Here is a 16,830-nt window from a genome sequence, read left to right on the forward strand (position 1 = left end):
TCCCTGAGAGTGCGCCAACGCTGTGAGTCTAGCACGGCATGAGTCATGGATTAGGGATGCACATAAGCACCACCCTAATGTGAGCACCACTAATAGAAATGTGACTGCAGTACCCCTGCAAGCCTGCCCATTTGGCCGCAGAAGAAAAAAGACGCCCCTGGAATTCCAGAGTCTGGTCTTCGCCAAGCAAACATGATGTCAGAAGTGCCAATTAACTGCACACTGCAGCAGAGTTAGTGCTCCTGTCCATTGAGCCTCGACGCCTGGCTCCACCATAATTGGTGGCGCAACACCACTCTGTTGTCCATTATACACAAGCCAACATTGTGCTGCTGCTCCTCCCTTTTAGCTGAAGCTGCCACTGTTCAATGTTTTGCCTCCATTTCATTGTAAGGTGAGAGTCAAGACGTTAGCTAACAATTCTTCAATTTTATAACCAATTAAAGAAGAACTTAAGACAGTAAAAATTGAAAATAAAGCATGCACACGTATGCATTCCTTTAGTTTTCTGTCAGAAATAGATGAGCACCTAGTGTGCATCAATACATTTGCCATTTGTTTTGGTCACCAAGAAACGATATGCATGCGATATCAGCTACTGAACAATAGTGTGATTTAAGGTTTATAGTGACTATTTCAAATTACATAATTTCGAATGCCAAAATGTCGAAAAAATGTTACCTAAAAAAATGTTTAAATGTCTTTTTTTTGTTTGAAATGGGGGGGTTCCCCCCCCAACTCCCCTTTTTTTAAAAAAAAAGTTTCACCCTTTTTTTTTCTACTCGCGAAACAAACAAAACGTACATTAAAAAATAATAAATTCGATTTTTTTTTTTTGGTAAAATGTTTGACATTTCTGTCATTCGAAATTTTTTTTTCGACATATTAACTGGATACCGTGATTTAACTGTACTTCTTGGATATTAAATAACTACCAACTCAGCCTATAACTAAGGTATAAACTCAACATTTTTGTAACAGTGCATACCCGACACGTAATCAGTATTGAATTGGCTCATAGGTGCATTTCGCTGAGGACAAGTGGGGTAGATGACATTACATCTTTTACATGGAATAAAAATCACATTTGAACAAAATTCAAGGCCAACCATTACCATAATTGTCATAAAAACACACTACATACCTGACTCTCCCGGGCCTGGTGGAAGGAAGCTTCTTATCACAACAGAATTCAAGTTCTTGTTAATTCGAAGTGTGTCCAGTATGGGCGTCCAGTCAGTCAGCTTAATTCGATCTGCATTTATATCAAGGATGCCATGATGCAGATTGGCTTTCACGGCTGGCAATGGGACAGAGTCTTGAAGGAGACAGCGGTATTCATAGTGAGCCTGAAAGTCGAAGGCACCCTGTCGTCGTATTTGGACAGAATCAATCATTTCTGTGCGATGGGGTTTTTTGCTGCATAAAGAAAAAAATATCATTTAATGATGAAGCATAGTTAATTTGGCTTAGCATTCGAGTGTGCTTCTGCCTAAGGTGTTGTGTTGGTCAGTTTAGGTCTTCAGATCAGAAGCATCAATATGCAGGGACATCTACATGCAAGGTCAACATGCCTATGAGAAGGAAAAACATGGAGGGTGGAGAGGGGGGATAAAAGTCTTATACCTCCTATTAGGTCCCAGACCACCCTGGCTCCTGCTCAAGACCCCTACGCCGCACACCCCTCCCCAACTCCTTCCAAGACCACAAATAAAACTCACAAGAGTCGCGTGAGGCCCAAAGCTGGACCTCCCCATGCACGTACTGAAACTCAATAGCTTCTGTGAAAACAGCAACTCCACTTCCCTGTATAAGTTTCATGAAGTCAAACATCTAACCCAAAGAAAACGAGGACAACACCAAGAATACAGACACTATGCTATAGAAAAGAATATATATCTTTTTATTTTTAAACCTAGCTTTAGATGTTGCTGGGTTAGTACAGGAGCTACATTTTTTGTTAAATGTCTAATTTAGGCAATTCAATTGCAATCGTTTATGTGGGCCTCAACAGTGTGAAAACTGCCCTGTGTTTGAACATCTCATATTTCAAGCGCCAACAATGAATTACATTTTCTAAACTGGTATTTTTCACAACGCTAAAATACAGAAAGGTACATGAACATTAGATGCAACGACATGCAGAATAGTATGATCTTGTGACATTTTAGTTGTAACAAGGCAGCAGGGGTACCAATACATACATGTAGAGCATTCTATTGACCAGAGCCACGTATGACCAACAGGACACACAAATAAACAATTGAGTGTTTTAGAGCCATGCACACCCAGTGTGTGCACAGCCAACATAAGAAAGTGTGCGCAGGGTTTAAATGCTGTGAAATCTAGTCTGACATGTTAATTTATACTTCATTGGTGTAAATAAAATTGCAATTACATCATGCCAGATGCAAACAAATGGATCAGAAACCAAAGTGACAACAGTCTAATAACTGTTGTATAAATAATTGATGAACGCAGAATGATAGAACATGTATTGTTGCAAGCACATTTTTAGTTTTGTGATTGTTTGAACTACACCACACAGGTTGACAAATCTCATTTGTGTGCTGCGAGGAACCCGAGGGCATCCTCCCATCTACTCCCCATGTATCCTCCTATCACGGAAAGGCCATTGCTCTTGGATTCTGACCCTGGATCTGCGAGGGTACATCGCCTGGGTGGAGGGACCTTGGGGAGGGGGGGAGAGGATGTCTTCGGGTGATACATGGTATCCCCCTTTCCCTTATGAGAATGAGCCCTACTCTCCCTCTCCTTCGTAGGGTATTGTCAGTCGCTTCCATCGATACCAACTGTCCCACAATCAAATGCCTTTAAAACTGGGGCGAGGAAGAGGAAATTAGGAGTGAAGCACGCTTCTAGTTAATTTCACCACTTCGGTACTGAGACGAGGAAGAGGATTATGGAGAAAAACCATTATAAGGGTCAGGCATGTCCCAATAATAGGTGTAACAGTGGTCAGGCAAAGGACTTGCACCTGCAACAAATTGAAAGGCCACAGATGCATAAATGGAGAGACTGGTGAGAAGGACGCAGCTGCGCGGCGAGAAGCAGGCTGGAGAGGGGCCAGTGAACCGCCCATGAGAGGGTCGGCCACCTGAAGCCCCCTGTGCAGCGTGTTACAGCTGGAGCTGGAGAACACAAAAGACTCAGAAATGCTGTGGGCCACTGCAGCAAGGTTCACAGGTGGCAAGTGCTGATTGCTGGTGCTCCCGACGCATACCCGGGAAGCAAGTGGAAGCCAGAGAACAGAAGGAAGACACACAGAGGACCAGCCGAGCACCGGTGAGTGTGAGAAAGTGAACACTCGTACCAGGGTGCTCCAAGGGTGAGAATTGGACATTGGTTACTACAGATCGAACTGAAACGTCTAAGAATGGGGTTTGTAGACCAAATGAAAGAATACTGAATATCAAACTAACATACATTTTGAAATGCAATAACATTTATTGAATACCGAACTAAATAGAAGATATGGAAATTATGTGAAAATACAGCAGAAAGATGTGCGGGTATTAACACAGTGAAAGCCTGGAATGAGCTCTAACGGATTAAGCGAAAAGAAAGTGTGAAAGACAAGTTGATTCACTTTAATGGACAATGTGAAAGCAAGGTGGTGGAAAAGGAGGAGAACCACAGAATGAATGGAATACAAGTTGTGGCAAAGCCAAAAGAATGCCAAGGACAGCAAATTATATGATAAGGCATTTATAACGCGCCTATACGCAAGCGAGGGGAAACAGAGGGAAGACAGAGACAATGATCCTACTAGGCCAGGCGACATGGAGATCGCGCAAGGGGAGGCGGGGTGGGGAGGAAAAAAGTGCAGGGGGAAAGGGGAGGGAGCAGTGCAGTACATATAATGGCAGTAAAATAAATAAGACAATCGATGAAAGTGCAGCCAGCTGGTGGCAAGTGCAAGGTTAAGTGCAGACATCACATGTCAAGTGCTAGTAGGGGTTGTAGCGAAACAGAAACAGTCCCCGAGTGCAAGGGATGCCAGGGGGGCAGTGCAGGGGTGCAACTGGCGGGGGGTGGGGGTGACCTGGGCCCGAGATCAGAGGGTAGCCAGGTAAACCAGTGCAATTTCAGATTTAGCCAGGAGATCAGCAGGGGAGAGGAAGAGAGAAAGCAGAAGCAAAGAGGAAGTACTTGAGGTGCTTCTGGAATCGGAGATGGTTCTCCTCAAGTTTCAGAGAGGCAGGGAGGCTGATCTACCACCAACTCGCTGCTGGGAGAAGCGACTAACCCTGAGGGAGTTGGAAGCAGATATTTAGGAAGAGAGAGTTGAAGGTATTGAGGTCCCAGGCCCCAGAAGGCCTTGTGGACAATGCAGAGGGTTTTGAACGTAATCCTCTCCGCCACTAGGAGCCAGTGCAGAGATTTCAGTCCTGCAGAGATACGATCCCTGGCCTTGAGGCCAAGGACCAGTCTCGACATCCTGTTTTGGATGAGTTGCTGAGGGCGGAGAGTAGAGGCAGGCAGATTTAGAAAGAGGATGTTGCAGTAGTCCAGTCTAGAGAGAATCAGAGCTCTGGAGACAGTGAGCTTCTGGGGGAAGGAGAGGAAAGGAAGAATACTTCTGAGGAGGTGCAGCTGGTAGTGCGACTTCAGAGATGTGATGAGAGAAGGAAAGTGTGGAGTCGAAGATGACACCAAGGTTTTTAGCCTCACAGGTGGGAGCAGGAAGAGGGCTAAGAGAGGCTGGCCAGAAAATGACAGGAAAGGAGGAAGCAGGTGTGCCGATGAGTAGAATCTCGGTCTTACTAGCATAAAGGCATAGATCATTGGCGGCACACCACTCCTGGATGGCGGATAGACAGTCAGAGATGAGAGAAGAAGAGGTGGCTGAAGGGAGCCTGAAAATGAGCCGAGTGTCCTCTGCATAGCACTGAAAGTTGGGCCAGAGAACGGCTATGCGGTGGGCAAGAAGTGCCAGCTATTGGTTGAACAGTAGGGAAAGAGGTTAGACCCCTGTGGAACACCACAGGCAGAGAAAGAGATAGAGTAGAGGAAGGACCCAAGTTGGTCGTTCAGAGAGGAGGGAGGTCAGCAAAGCCAGGGCCTCATCAGTGATACCTATGTTATCACAGAGATGGTTGTGCAGGATGGCATGGTTGACCGTGTCAAAGGCAGAAAAGAGATCAAGTAAGATGAGGACACAGGAGGTGGTGGAATTGAGGTTGGAGAGCAGGTCTTCACGAATGTTCACGAGAGCAGTTTCCGTGCTTCTGGCAGCTCTGAAGCCAGACTGATGGTTATGGAGACAGCCAACAGATTCAGAGTGAAGATTAAGCTGGGAGATGGCCAGCTTTTCCAGGAGTTTGCCCAGGAAAGGAGCGATGGAGAGGGTTTCTTAAGAAGAGGGTGCACAAGGGAGTGTTTAGGGTTGTGGGGGGGGGGGAACTGCAGTGGTGGAGGAGTGGCTGCAGAAATCAGCCAGAGCATGAGCCAGGGTGTCAATGTTGATTTCTGACACAGGTACAGAGAGAACACCTGTGTTGGCCAAGGAAACAAAGAGCATCACAACGTGCCAAGGGTTATTGGTTGCATGACCTGCAATGGGTGGACCCTGTGGTCTGACAACTGCACCTAGATCGAGTAGCCCCTACTTGAGAAAGAACCAAGGAAAAGCCAAGATACAAGGCTGTGTGGTATAATAAGTGCTTAAGTGAAAGAAATAATCTGTTTGAACTATTCAAGAGTCAAAAAGGATTACCAAATTAAACTGGAAGTAGCATTGAAAGTCAAGAGACCTGAACCGTTTGTAGTTCTTTTGAGGAGCTGCCTTCTTGGGGAAGGGAACCCTAAGACTTTGTGAAGTGTGTTAAACTTGGAGAAGTGAACCCGGGGACTTCTTGGAACTGCACTGAACTTGGGGAAGGGAACCTCAAGACCTTTCTAGAACTATTTGAACCTGGGGACGGGGAAACTGAAAACAGGCCAGAGCTGGAAGAATCTGAGAACTTTATTTTGAACACCATTTCTTTTTGGTGCTGACATCCCTACATATTGTATATCTTTAGCTGTGAGGGCACATATAGGTTTTAGACACATACAGATTTTTGAGTTGAACTTAATGGCACATGCTGTCCTTAGTTTCTTTGGGTAGGTAGATCTCATTTTGGCTTAGGGCAATTAGAACTTACTCCATCCTGACAATTGGGCCAAATAAATCCTTTTGTTAAGAAATGTAAACCTGTTGTCTGTCCCTTGCTTCATGATGCCTCCATGGTGTATGGGGCTCTAAATCCTATTAGTTCTAATTATTGACCATGCATGTGTAATTCGGTTTATACTTCTCTGTGAGCCATGCACGCTGCAATTTCCATGCAAAATCCATCATTTCCATTTCCATATGGTCATAGATGGCTTGAATGAAATGCAGACAGTTAAAGTGTTTTATTGTTTTATGATCAAGAATTACTTTCTTTACTCGACAATCTTAAAAATGCACTCCCTATGTTATAAGTAAGACTGAGGCAGGCTTAGAACTAAAGTACAAGCCCTTGTGGTGCTAAAGGTTGGCATCCACATCAATAGTCCCAGGGGTGTGTGCACTATCACACTGCTTAGTCGAGACCTGATAAGAGGTCTAGTGGTGCCAGGCAGAAGGGTGACCTGATGGTACCCAAACTGCTATCTTACTTTTGGTGAGGGCCAAAAGATAAAAGCTCTTTCTATCTAAACTTCCTATGGGAAAAATCTATTCCTATCCAACGTACTTTCCACCGGGAAGGATGTGTGCCTGGCAGACACTCTGTGTTTAACCCTCTCTGTTCCATTCCCTTGTTCCCTTCTACTACTCACCCTCTTCCCCCTTTCCTCTTACTCCACCCACCGTCTCCCTTTGCACTCCCTCACACTCCTATTGTCTCACCAATGGCCCTGTTCTACTCACTCTTACTCTCTCTTTACTGCCAGTCTATCTCCACTATTCAATTTTACTCCATCTTACCACTTCACTCTCTGCTCCATGCTAACACTTCCCTTTTCTACGCAGCTACCTCTCCCCACCTTCCTTAACCAGTCCCTTTCACTTCCCCACAGACACACATTCTCAGTCACTCCTTACTCTTTCTTACCACACCACTCATGCACATCCAGATTTGCTTCTGGTACCACTTCCCAATAATGAGTGCTTCAACATGCACACCACCTGTATAATTCTCCTCCATAATCCTCTGCACCGTCCTGGTCTTTGTCCATCTCTGCCTCCTCTGATCTTGCCATCCTTCCACAATGGCTCCCTGGGCTAATCTTCAGATGTTCTCCTCTCCCATGAGGTGTTACAAACACAAGACACAAAAGGGGGGTCCAAGCCCTGTCCCTTTCTCGTGTTTTGGCAATGGTGGCCTGCAAGTACGGTTCCTGGCATTCATGGTATAGTTTGAGTGAGCGCCTTGACGGCTGGTCAGACCAATGGGAGCCTTTCCAAGGCTCTTTCCCAGGTGGGTGCAGTGTTCAGTAAGTCTCAGTTCAGCATAAAACAGTATAAATCCGCCTGAATGTCCTATTGTGTCCTGTTGCGGTTCCATTTTGAAACCCTGGTCTAAGTACATGGACTTCTTTTTGAAACCACTAGCAATTACCACTAGTACTCTTTTGGTCAATTCAGGGGCAGTCGTCAATTTGGTTGAAAATGTTCCTTTCTGTCCCTTGACTCAACTACTAGTCTCAATGGACATAAAAGCATTATACACCAACATTACACAGGACATAGTATTACGCACTCTTGGGATTATGCTTAATAGACAACCAATCCCACATAATGTACGAACTGAATTTCTGGGGGCCTGTGCAGAGGTAGTTTTGAGAAATAGCTTTTTTTTGTTCAAGGAAGATTATTTTCTCCAATGCAAGGGTATGGCGATGGGCTGCACATTTGCCCTGTATTTAGCCACATTTGGCACTTTCTGAAGAAATGTTTTTGCTTGACGACGTGAATCCTTTTCTGCACTCAATCGCCATATACCGTAGGTATATTGATGATATTTTCTTTATCTAGACTTGTACAGTGGAGGCATTATGTGAATTTGTATTATGCATTAACAATCTAGAACTTTATCTGCATTTCACTTTTGAGCAATTAACTCCTAATGTTTCTTTCTTGGATTTCAAAATATTCGAACACAGTGGGACCCTTGAAACTGAATGGTTTCGAAAAAGTAGTGAAATGAATACCACACTACACTTTGAGCCAACATCCCCAAACTTTACTGAATAATATTCCGTATGGGATATTTGTGCACCTTTGTCGCACCTCACCGACTAATTTCAAGAAACATGCAGATATTTGCAGAAAAGGTTGGCCCAAAGGGGCTACCCAAAGAGAATGGTATGCCACTGCTTCAAGAGAGGCAGAAATACTGATCGACAAGCCTTGTTAAGATCTACAGTGAAAGAGAGAAATGTTGATAAATTGGTTTGTGCGACTACCTATTACCAACATAGTACTGCCATTCGAGGCACCATCCTAAAAAACTGGAGAATCCTGTCCTCTATGGATTTAAAATTGGAAAAACCACGGTTTGCTTTTAATAAAGGGTGCAGCTTGAAACAGAGCTTGACTAGGGCAATGTAAGGAAAGCATGGTATCAAACACTAAGACAGACACAAGTGATCACAGTTCAACTGTGTTTATTGAACTTCAGTTGCGTTTGAAAAATGCCTATCTAAACCTTAATCTAAGGATTGGAGCAAGCTACGACCATTAAATAATAATGACACAGGGGCGCTGTTGCGCTCGACGAGTATGGCCGCCTACATTTTGAGCTCTGTTCTACGGAACATCCTTTTCACCATTAATCCGTTGCGGTGCCGCAAATCCTCCTCATACTGAGGGGAGCTGTGCACAGACCACGTCGGCAGGCTTGAGCTAATTTTCAGCACCAGATGACCGAAAACCCTGGAATTGCAGCCGTGTGAAGACTGCGTTATAGCCCTTCAGCGACTGCCCGGGCTGCAGCTCCACGTGGCGCGGCTCGGCCAGTAACTGTGAGGCAAGGCGTTGCAAGCCTGCTCGAGGAGGGGCGGCGCTGCCCAGAGTGTGCGCCTCGTTCGTGCTGCCCAGCTCCAGGGGCAGTCTTGATAAATAGAGTGCGCCACAATCCTCAAGATTACTGGGAGCCGCTGGGCCATTGTCACGCTGCCGGGGACGAAGACTTCCAGCTCTGGAGGACATCACCTCCATCGCGCTGGCGGCCCTGTTGGCGGACGGCCGGGCGACTCCTGGGTTCCTTTCTCGCGGACACTTGGCACCTGCTCCCCGGACAGAGCTGCCTGCTGATGGGACGTTGGACTGCTGGAGGCAGGGAATCTGTTACGCCAGAGCCTGGCTCGGCACTTAGCACTCCTATGGCCCCCCTCCCGCTGTCCACCACCGAGGCAGGACACATCCTCGTATAAGGTAGGACCTGCAGGTGGCTCTGGGGTCCCGCGGTGCGCGCTTCCTGCATAGCGGCGCACTGGCTACAGTGGATGCACAGGACATTGCGCACCTTGCGGTCTCCCAGATCCCCCTCCTGCTGCTGTGATATGGGTGGCGGGGGCTGCCCACTCTCATGATATGCATGGCGGACCGCAGGGGGTGAAGTGTGCGCGGCGCTCCAGTCAGCCGGGGGTATTGGCTTGACCTTATCCCCTCTGCCCTGGTGGCCCTCCCCAGCATCGCTCCTATTCTCCTGCTTGCACAGGGGCATTCTGGTACCCAGCAATAATGCCAGGGGCTGGAAATCAACCACCCTGCTGCGAGCACTACCTACCTGCTGCCACTGACTCCCCTTCATATACCCTTCTTGCCGTTGGTGCAGGCATCGGGCCTGCGGCGTGGGACCCCACGGGGTGGGGTGCCCCCAGACTGCGTCTGAATTCCACCTGTGCGCTGCTGGTTTCCTGGCGCACCCTATCTGGCGCACTGAACCCTTTATTAGAGATCCCTTTGAGAATCACATGCATTCAATATTAGAGGTGCGGATCAATTGGGACCTCGTCGCACAGATGAATTAAAGGTACAGACATATCCTTTAATGGTACTGGCCCTCCTGGTGCATACTCGCGTGTCTGAACCTATGTGGGAGGCCACAGCCCATCTGGAGAAGCCCACTAAAGATCTGCAAGGCACCGTGGACACCTCCACTCATCTTCCCTGCTGTTGCCCGAGACCTGCCTGCTTTCTTGTACGCCTCACCTCCCCCTCAGCCAGCTCCAACCGTCGAGATTCCTCCTGTTTGACACCATGACTAAAGGAGCAGGGGGCAGGGAGGAAACAGAGCTCCATTAATATGTTTGCATAAACTCTGCCCAAATCGGCAGTAGGGATACCAGAGCTTGAACCCACAGAAGATGCTCAAATACATCCGCAAAAGGGTTCACTACTCTTCATACCAAGCTGGACGACATGAATGGCACTATATCCTCCATTAAGGCCCATATTGAGAAAACTGATGGCCGGGTGGCCAAAATTGAGATGAGGGTGAGTGCCACTGAGGATGATCTGGGCTCCTTTCGGGCGGAAGTCTCCTCACCCTCTAATCGTGTACTCGAGGTGGTAAAAAAGAATGAGGACCTAGAATCACGTTCGAGACGAAATAACCTCCGCATAATTGGGGTACCCGAAGATGGCATCAAGGAACCCATGGGAGATTATGTTGAGCACACACTTCTAACGCTTCTTGACTCCCCAAAGCTATGACTGCAGTTCGCAGTGGAAAGAGCTCACCGTGCCTTAACAACAAAGCCCAGACCCGGCGCACCTCCCTCCATATCATAGCTAGAATCTTAAATTTCCGTGATCGGGACACCCTCCTTAGGGCGGCGAGAGCCAAAGGTGAACTATTTCTGGGGTCCGCCAGGATCCACTTGTACCACGACTTCTCTGTGGCTGTGCAGCAGGAGCGCAAAACCTTCCTGGCTGTTAAAAAGACTTCGCAACCTGGGGGGTCAAGTACTCCATGTTATACCCCGCTAAGCAGAGAATCGAACACTCCAATTAGGTGTTTTTCTTCACAATCTCAGAAGAGGCCTCCAAGTTCATAGATGCCCATTTCCCGGTTGACTTTCCCGTGTAACGCCTCTCTGTTTAGTGTAATGGTTTTCAATTGAATCCCCACTGGACGAGACAGGAGATCTATCTTTTTCAACAACGCACACATTGTTTAACCTGTTTTAATGACGTGCTGATCTTCACTCTGCAAGTTCCTAACTATGTTACGCTTGGTCTTTTTATTATTATCTTCAAACACCCCCAGTCCGGAGCATTGCCACCAGACCAGCTCGCAGGCCTCCAGGCGTCTATGCCGTTGGTTTGGTTTCTGTTAGGGGGATATGGGTTATCAGTCCTCTGTTTGGGGGAGGGATGTGGGCGGGGGTGGGATGGGTCGGGTGTAATGTTAAAAAAGGCATGGCATCCACGAAAGAAGTAGAGCATGAAATAGTGCCAGGTCGGATACGTACTGGAGGGGGCCTACGGCCATGCCAGACACGTGTTCGTTGGCTACCACCCCGTCAGAAGTTAAGGTTTAAGCAGTATCTCCAGACTGATGGGTGATAATAGTCTAACATTCATGAGCTGGAATGTACAGGGGCTGGGAAACTATAAGAAAATGAGACAGTTACAACTTCATGCTGAGCGACATGGCGTTAAAATACTGTCTACAGTAGACGTACGCTCGCTCCGAACATTGTGAAAAATTCCCTAAACTGTGGGGTCCCCAGAGGTACTACACCAACTACTCTACCCAGAGCCGGGGAGTGATGACTGTGATCCATAGAAGCCTTAAATGTATCTGCAAGTCTTCTCAAGATGACCCACAGGGCAGATATGTGCTGCTTCAGGGTACCCTGCAAAATAAGGTTATTTTATTAAACATTTATGGTCCCAATGTAGACAACCCCGAATTCTGCCTACACCTTGCCTCCATCTTAGAAAGCTTTCCCTTGATCCCGATCCTATGGGGTGGCGATTTCAATACAATACTAGATGTTATCCTGGATCAGGCTCCAGTCCCCGTCAACTCTCCAAAGCAGCCCACTCTATTCCGACGTCACTTCTCAGTCTTGCGGTTGTAGACGCATGGAGACTTATGTACCCTGATTCGCGAGCATATTCCTTTTATTCCTCAGTACATGACTCACACTCCAGGATCGACAGGCAGCTCATATCAGACATATTAATAAGGAACTTATCACACCTATCGATTCTCCCCAGAACCCTCTCTGACCATTCACCAGTGATCATCTCCCTGTGCTGGGGCCAAGACCACGGCAGAACTAGGCATTGGGAAATGAAACCTCACTCCTTGCTAGATCTGGTCTTAGTTCCGAACTGGAATCCTCCATTGAGGACTTCTTTGAATTCAACACCAATTCGGTCTCATCATATTCCACCCTTTGGGAAACATTTAAAGCTTACGTCAGGGGTATCGCTATCGCCAAAGAAAACGGTATCCTGAAAGGGATTCTTGGAGATATTATGAAAAGCGAATCAACACTTGCTACTCTTGAGTCCCAATACGCTTTGCATCAATCCCCAGAGACCCTGGCATCATTAGGTGCGGAACTGGACACGTTTCGTTCTCTGGCTGAGCGAGAGGTGAGATTCCTGGATAACCCCAGCCGTGTAAGAAAATATGGGGAGGGAGAACGGCCAGGTCGAATTTTAGCCAGGCTCCTCCGCCGAGAGTTTGGATGCCCCAACATATCGGCTGTAGAGAGACCCAATGGCACCCTAGCCACATCACCGCAGGACATCAACTCTGAATACATGGCCTTTTACGAATCCCTCTACTCAAAAGCTGAGAGTGTCACGACATCAGAGATCGATTCCTACCTAGGGAGCCTTCCTCTCTCGGTTCTCTCCGCTGAAACCAGCATCACCTTGAGAGGCCGTTCACCCCTGAGGAATTTTCAGAAGCCATCGATTCATTATCATCTGGTAAATCCCCTGGTTCAGGCGGCCTCTCAAGTGAATTCTACAAACAGTTCAAATCCCTTCTGATCCCTCACTTGATGGCCCTGTGGGAGGAGGCAGGCGAAGTTGGCAGGCTCCCCCCCTCTTTCCGCAAGGCCATGATAACGGTCCTACTCAAACCCGGCAAGCCCCCAACCCAATGCGGCTCGTACCGCCCCCTCTCACTGATTAATTGTGATGTCAAAATCTATGCCAAACTATTAGCTCTACGCCTAGCCTCCTTTATGCCATACATTATTCACCCTGATCAAGCAGGATTTATCCCGGGGCGATCCACCTCCTTGAACCCGAGACGCCTGTTCAACGTAATTGGTAGAATCAGCGCAAATGTACAAGCAGTGGCCGCCACCCTGGATATGCAAAACGCATTGGACTCTGTCATGCAAATATCTATGGCGAGTCCTGGAAAAATGCAATTTTTTGACCCAGTTTCCTCTCCTGGGTTAAGCTACTTTACTCCGATCCGGTGGCTAGGGTCCGCACTGAAGATAGATGCTTGCCCCTTTTCCAAATAGCCAGAGGGACAAGACAGGGCTGCCCCTTCTCTCCCTTAATCTTTGCCATAGCCATGGAACCCTTTGCTGACATGATGTGGCAGTCCTACGCGCAAAGAGGCTTGCGAACAGCGGGTCAATCAGACATTATCTCCTTATATGCTGACAATGCCCTGCTTTATATTCGATCCCCCGCTACCAACCTCGCCCCGATACTGGAGGATGTGCTCCATTTCGGGTGCATCTCTGGACTAACGGTAAACTGCTCCAAATCCACCCTTTTTACACTTACGGACTGCACACACCCCCCTGCCCCCTGCCTGACCTCATTGGGTTCACATGGTCCCAATCGAAATTCACTTACATTGGTGTGGAGGTGGCTTGCTACTCGAGAAAAACTATTAGAAGTACCTCACAAACGTAGTTGCAAAGACCTCGGGCTGGGCGAGATTTCCAATCTCCCTAGCGGGCTGGATAGGGATACTAAAGATGGTTGTACTACCCCAACTTCTGTATAGGTTCATCAACCTCCCTCTGTTGCCGGGCGATGGCTTCTTTCAGGCGTTAACCCGCACAGTCAACCCTTTCTTGTGGCACTCTGGCGCAGTCCGACTTAAACTAGGTACATTGACTACTCCCATGGAGAGTGGCGGATTCAGCGCCCCCGATTTCCTCAGCTACTGGCTAGTGGCACAATCCCAATTTGCCTCATACTGGTTCAACACACAGGACCCACCCCCTCATGTCAGACTTGAGACTGGCAGTCAGTGACCGAGATATCCGCTCTCTAATCCTCACACCCACTCCTGCTGACCTAGAGTCAACTGACCCAGTTGTTAGTACCTCCCCTCGCCCTTTCCAAAACCTGGAAACTATTAGATACGCTCCATCCCTTCCACAGGGACCTGCCACTGTGGAACTTTCTCCCAGAGGTCCCACGTGTACCACAGCCTGTTGTATCCCGGTGGGCCGAGGTTGGATACGAATCGCTCCGAGACATCTTTGTGCAGGGAAACTTTCTCGAATGGTCGGATCTTCCACTCCCCCCTAAGACAAAAACCATCCGTGTGGCTCCAATACTCATCTCTTGGCAAAACCCTCAAAACTAAATACCCCAATTTTCCCACAATACCACCTAACGACCCCGTAATTGCGGAGCTGTGCACCTTCAACTCCTCGAGGGGAAAAGTGTCTAGATTGTATTCCCTGCTACAAACCAGAGCTACCCCCTCATTTAATACATTGAAACGCAAATGGGAAGAAGACCTGGGGGTGGAAATGACCGATGATCGCTGCTCCGGTATGTGTGCACGCACCCACAATGTATCCCTCAACTCCCGATTCAAGTTAATACAGTTTAAAGTACTACACAGATATCACCACACTCCGAGCGGGCTGCACCATATGTTCAAGGAGCTCTCCCCAAGAGGCCCCAGGTGTGGCTCCGACAGTGCTACATATATTCATATGATCTGGTCCTGTTCTCATCTGACACAGTTATGGGCTGAAATATGCTTCACCATGTCCACTATTATAGAATATACCATTGACCCGTCCCCTACACAGTGTCTCTTCCATGACTTCGCTGAACTGGGTCGCGGCTCTAAAAAAACGAGCGGCCTCTGCATGCTTCTCGCTGTGTGCTGCATCTTAATGGGCTGGCTCCGGCCCGGAGCACCTACACATGCACAGTGGCTCAAGGCGGCCACATTTGCTTCAGATACAGAAGAATCCTGGGCTAATCTGTCATGATCCCTACCTCCAAGGAGCCAGGTCCGACCCAGCAACCCCAGAGGCAGGCATCATTTCCCCCCCCCCCCAGGGAAGTGCCAGCGGGCCCAAGCTTGGGCCCTTTGGACACAGTCCTAGCGCCTTAGGCGCCAGGCTCATAAAGCTAGACATGTGTTCAAGTGTTTTAATGTGCACTTACCTGATGCAGACCATGCTGCTACATCCAGGCCCTCTTGAGGCCTGAATGAAACTACTTTACCTGTGGGACTACTTTCCACCTGGGTGTGGTCGGGGAAGGATACATACCTGATCGGTGGAAGGATACATACCTGGAACTTCTTCCAAAGCTATTTAAACCACGCCCGATCAGCAACTCACGCTTCGCGTTGTTCTGCTCCTCGCAGCTGGACGCTCACCGTGTCAGCTCCTGCATCTGGACTTCAGCCACGCCTGTCAGCATCCTGGGTCACCTGCTAAGAGAGCATTGGAGAGAAAGAAGACCTTACCTGCTAAAGCTGCATCACGGAGACATCACACCGATGATCCTGAAAGGGAAGACATCATTTTTAAAAGCATTTCGCTTCGATAGCTGCAGCGCTGCATTTCACTCACCTTTCCTGGGCACCTCCATCTTCAGCAGCGATCATCCGGATCCGCAGCCACTTCCCAGAGCCTAGAGAGAAAAAGACAAGAACACAAGGTGAGAGAAGGAAGGGAATAGGAAAAGCTCAGTCTCCTTCTAAGACTTACCTGTTGGGTCATTCCCATTTCATTTCGGGTCCTGCCGCTTCCTGGCATTCCGGACCCCGGCCCGTATGGGGAAAAAAAACAAAGACATTGAATGAGCGAATGCAAAGACCTTACCCGAACGCTCATCCAGAATTTACCTGTCATTTACTGGAACTGCACGTTTCACTTCGGGTCGTCGCCATATCTCCGGCATTCCGAACCCCGGCCCCGAAGGGGAAAAAGACATAAGCGTTAGCGCTTGCTGTAATAAGACAATGAACATTATTATTAAGCTTGAACTTGCTACAGAACTCTTACAGCGCCTTACCTGAATAGTCAAGCTTATTTGAACTCCCATCAAACCTCAATCCAGTGAAGTAACTGGGTTTCAACGCGCCCCTGCATCAGAAGCAGGATGGAGAACTCATCCTTCCAGACCCTAAGGTGAGACTTCACGGGGAATCGTGGAAGGGTATCGTGGAGGGTTGGAAGGGAATGGGAGGCTCGAGCATTATTCCGTCAGTAGGTAATACTCCCTTTTCACGCACAGGGGAATATTCCTGCGAGCCAGAGAAGCCAGAGTAGAGGGGCCCTACCTGTCCATCCTCAGAGTCCTGCGCTCCACCATTGAAGAAGCATCAGCACTCGAAGCCAGACCTGCGCCTCCGTGGGAATCAGGTGAGCGTGACATAATCAACAACCAACACACTTGAGGCCCAGAGACATCTGGCTGAGGTTGCGCACCTACATGGCCTCCACATATATTGATTCTGATACTGAACCTCCCAGTCCCCCCCCCCCTCTGTTACCACCTCTTGAATTTTGGCTCCCCAGCCCCTCACCTGTACAACTGTTTGTCTCCAGGTTTATAAACATAAAATGTGA

At 48.1% G+C, this 16,830-nt stretch overlaps 1 protein-coding gene across 1 annotated transcript in view; it reads right to left on the minus strand.

The window, feature by feature from the left end:
- Window positions 1-16,830, minus strand: part of CEP78 (centrosomal protein 78) — a 1,593,497-nt gene that overhangs the window by 1,521,310 nt on the left and 55,357 nt on the right. Inside the window, exon 2 of the mRNA XM_069625901.1 lies at window positions 1,145-1,419. Within this exon, the coding sequence (XP_069482002.1) occupies window positions 1,145-1,397 (253 nt within the window). The 5' untranslated portion in view covers window positions 1,398-1,419. The remainder of the gene's footprint in view (window positions 1-1,144; window positions 1,420-16,830) is intronic.

The sequence above is a fragment of the Ambystoma mexicanum genome, chromosome 6p (genome assembly GCF_040938575.1).
Source record: "Ambystoma mexicanum isolate Mex_15411 chromosome 6p, UKY_AmexF1_1, whole genome shotgun sequence".
In the NCBI taxonomy this organism is placed as follows: Eukaryota; Metazoa; Chordata; class Amphibia; order Caudata; family Ambystomatidae; genus Ambystoma; species Ambystoma mexicanum.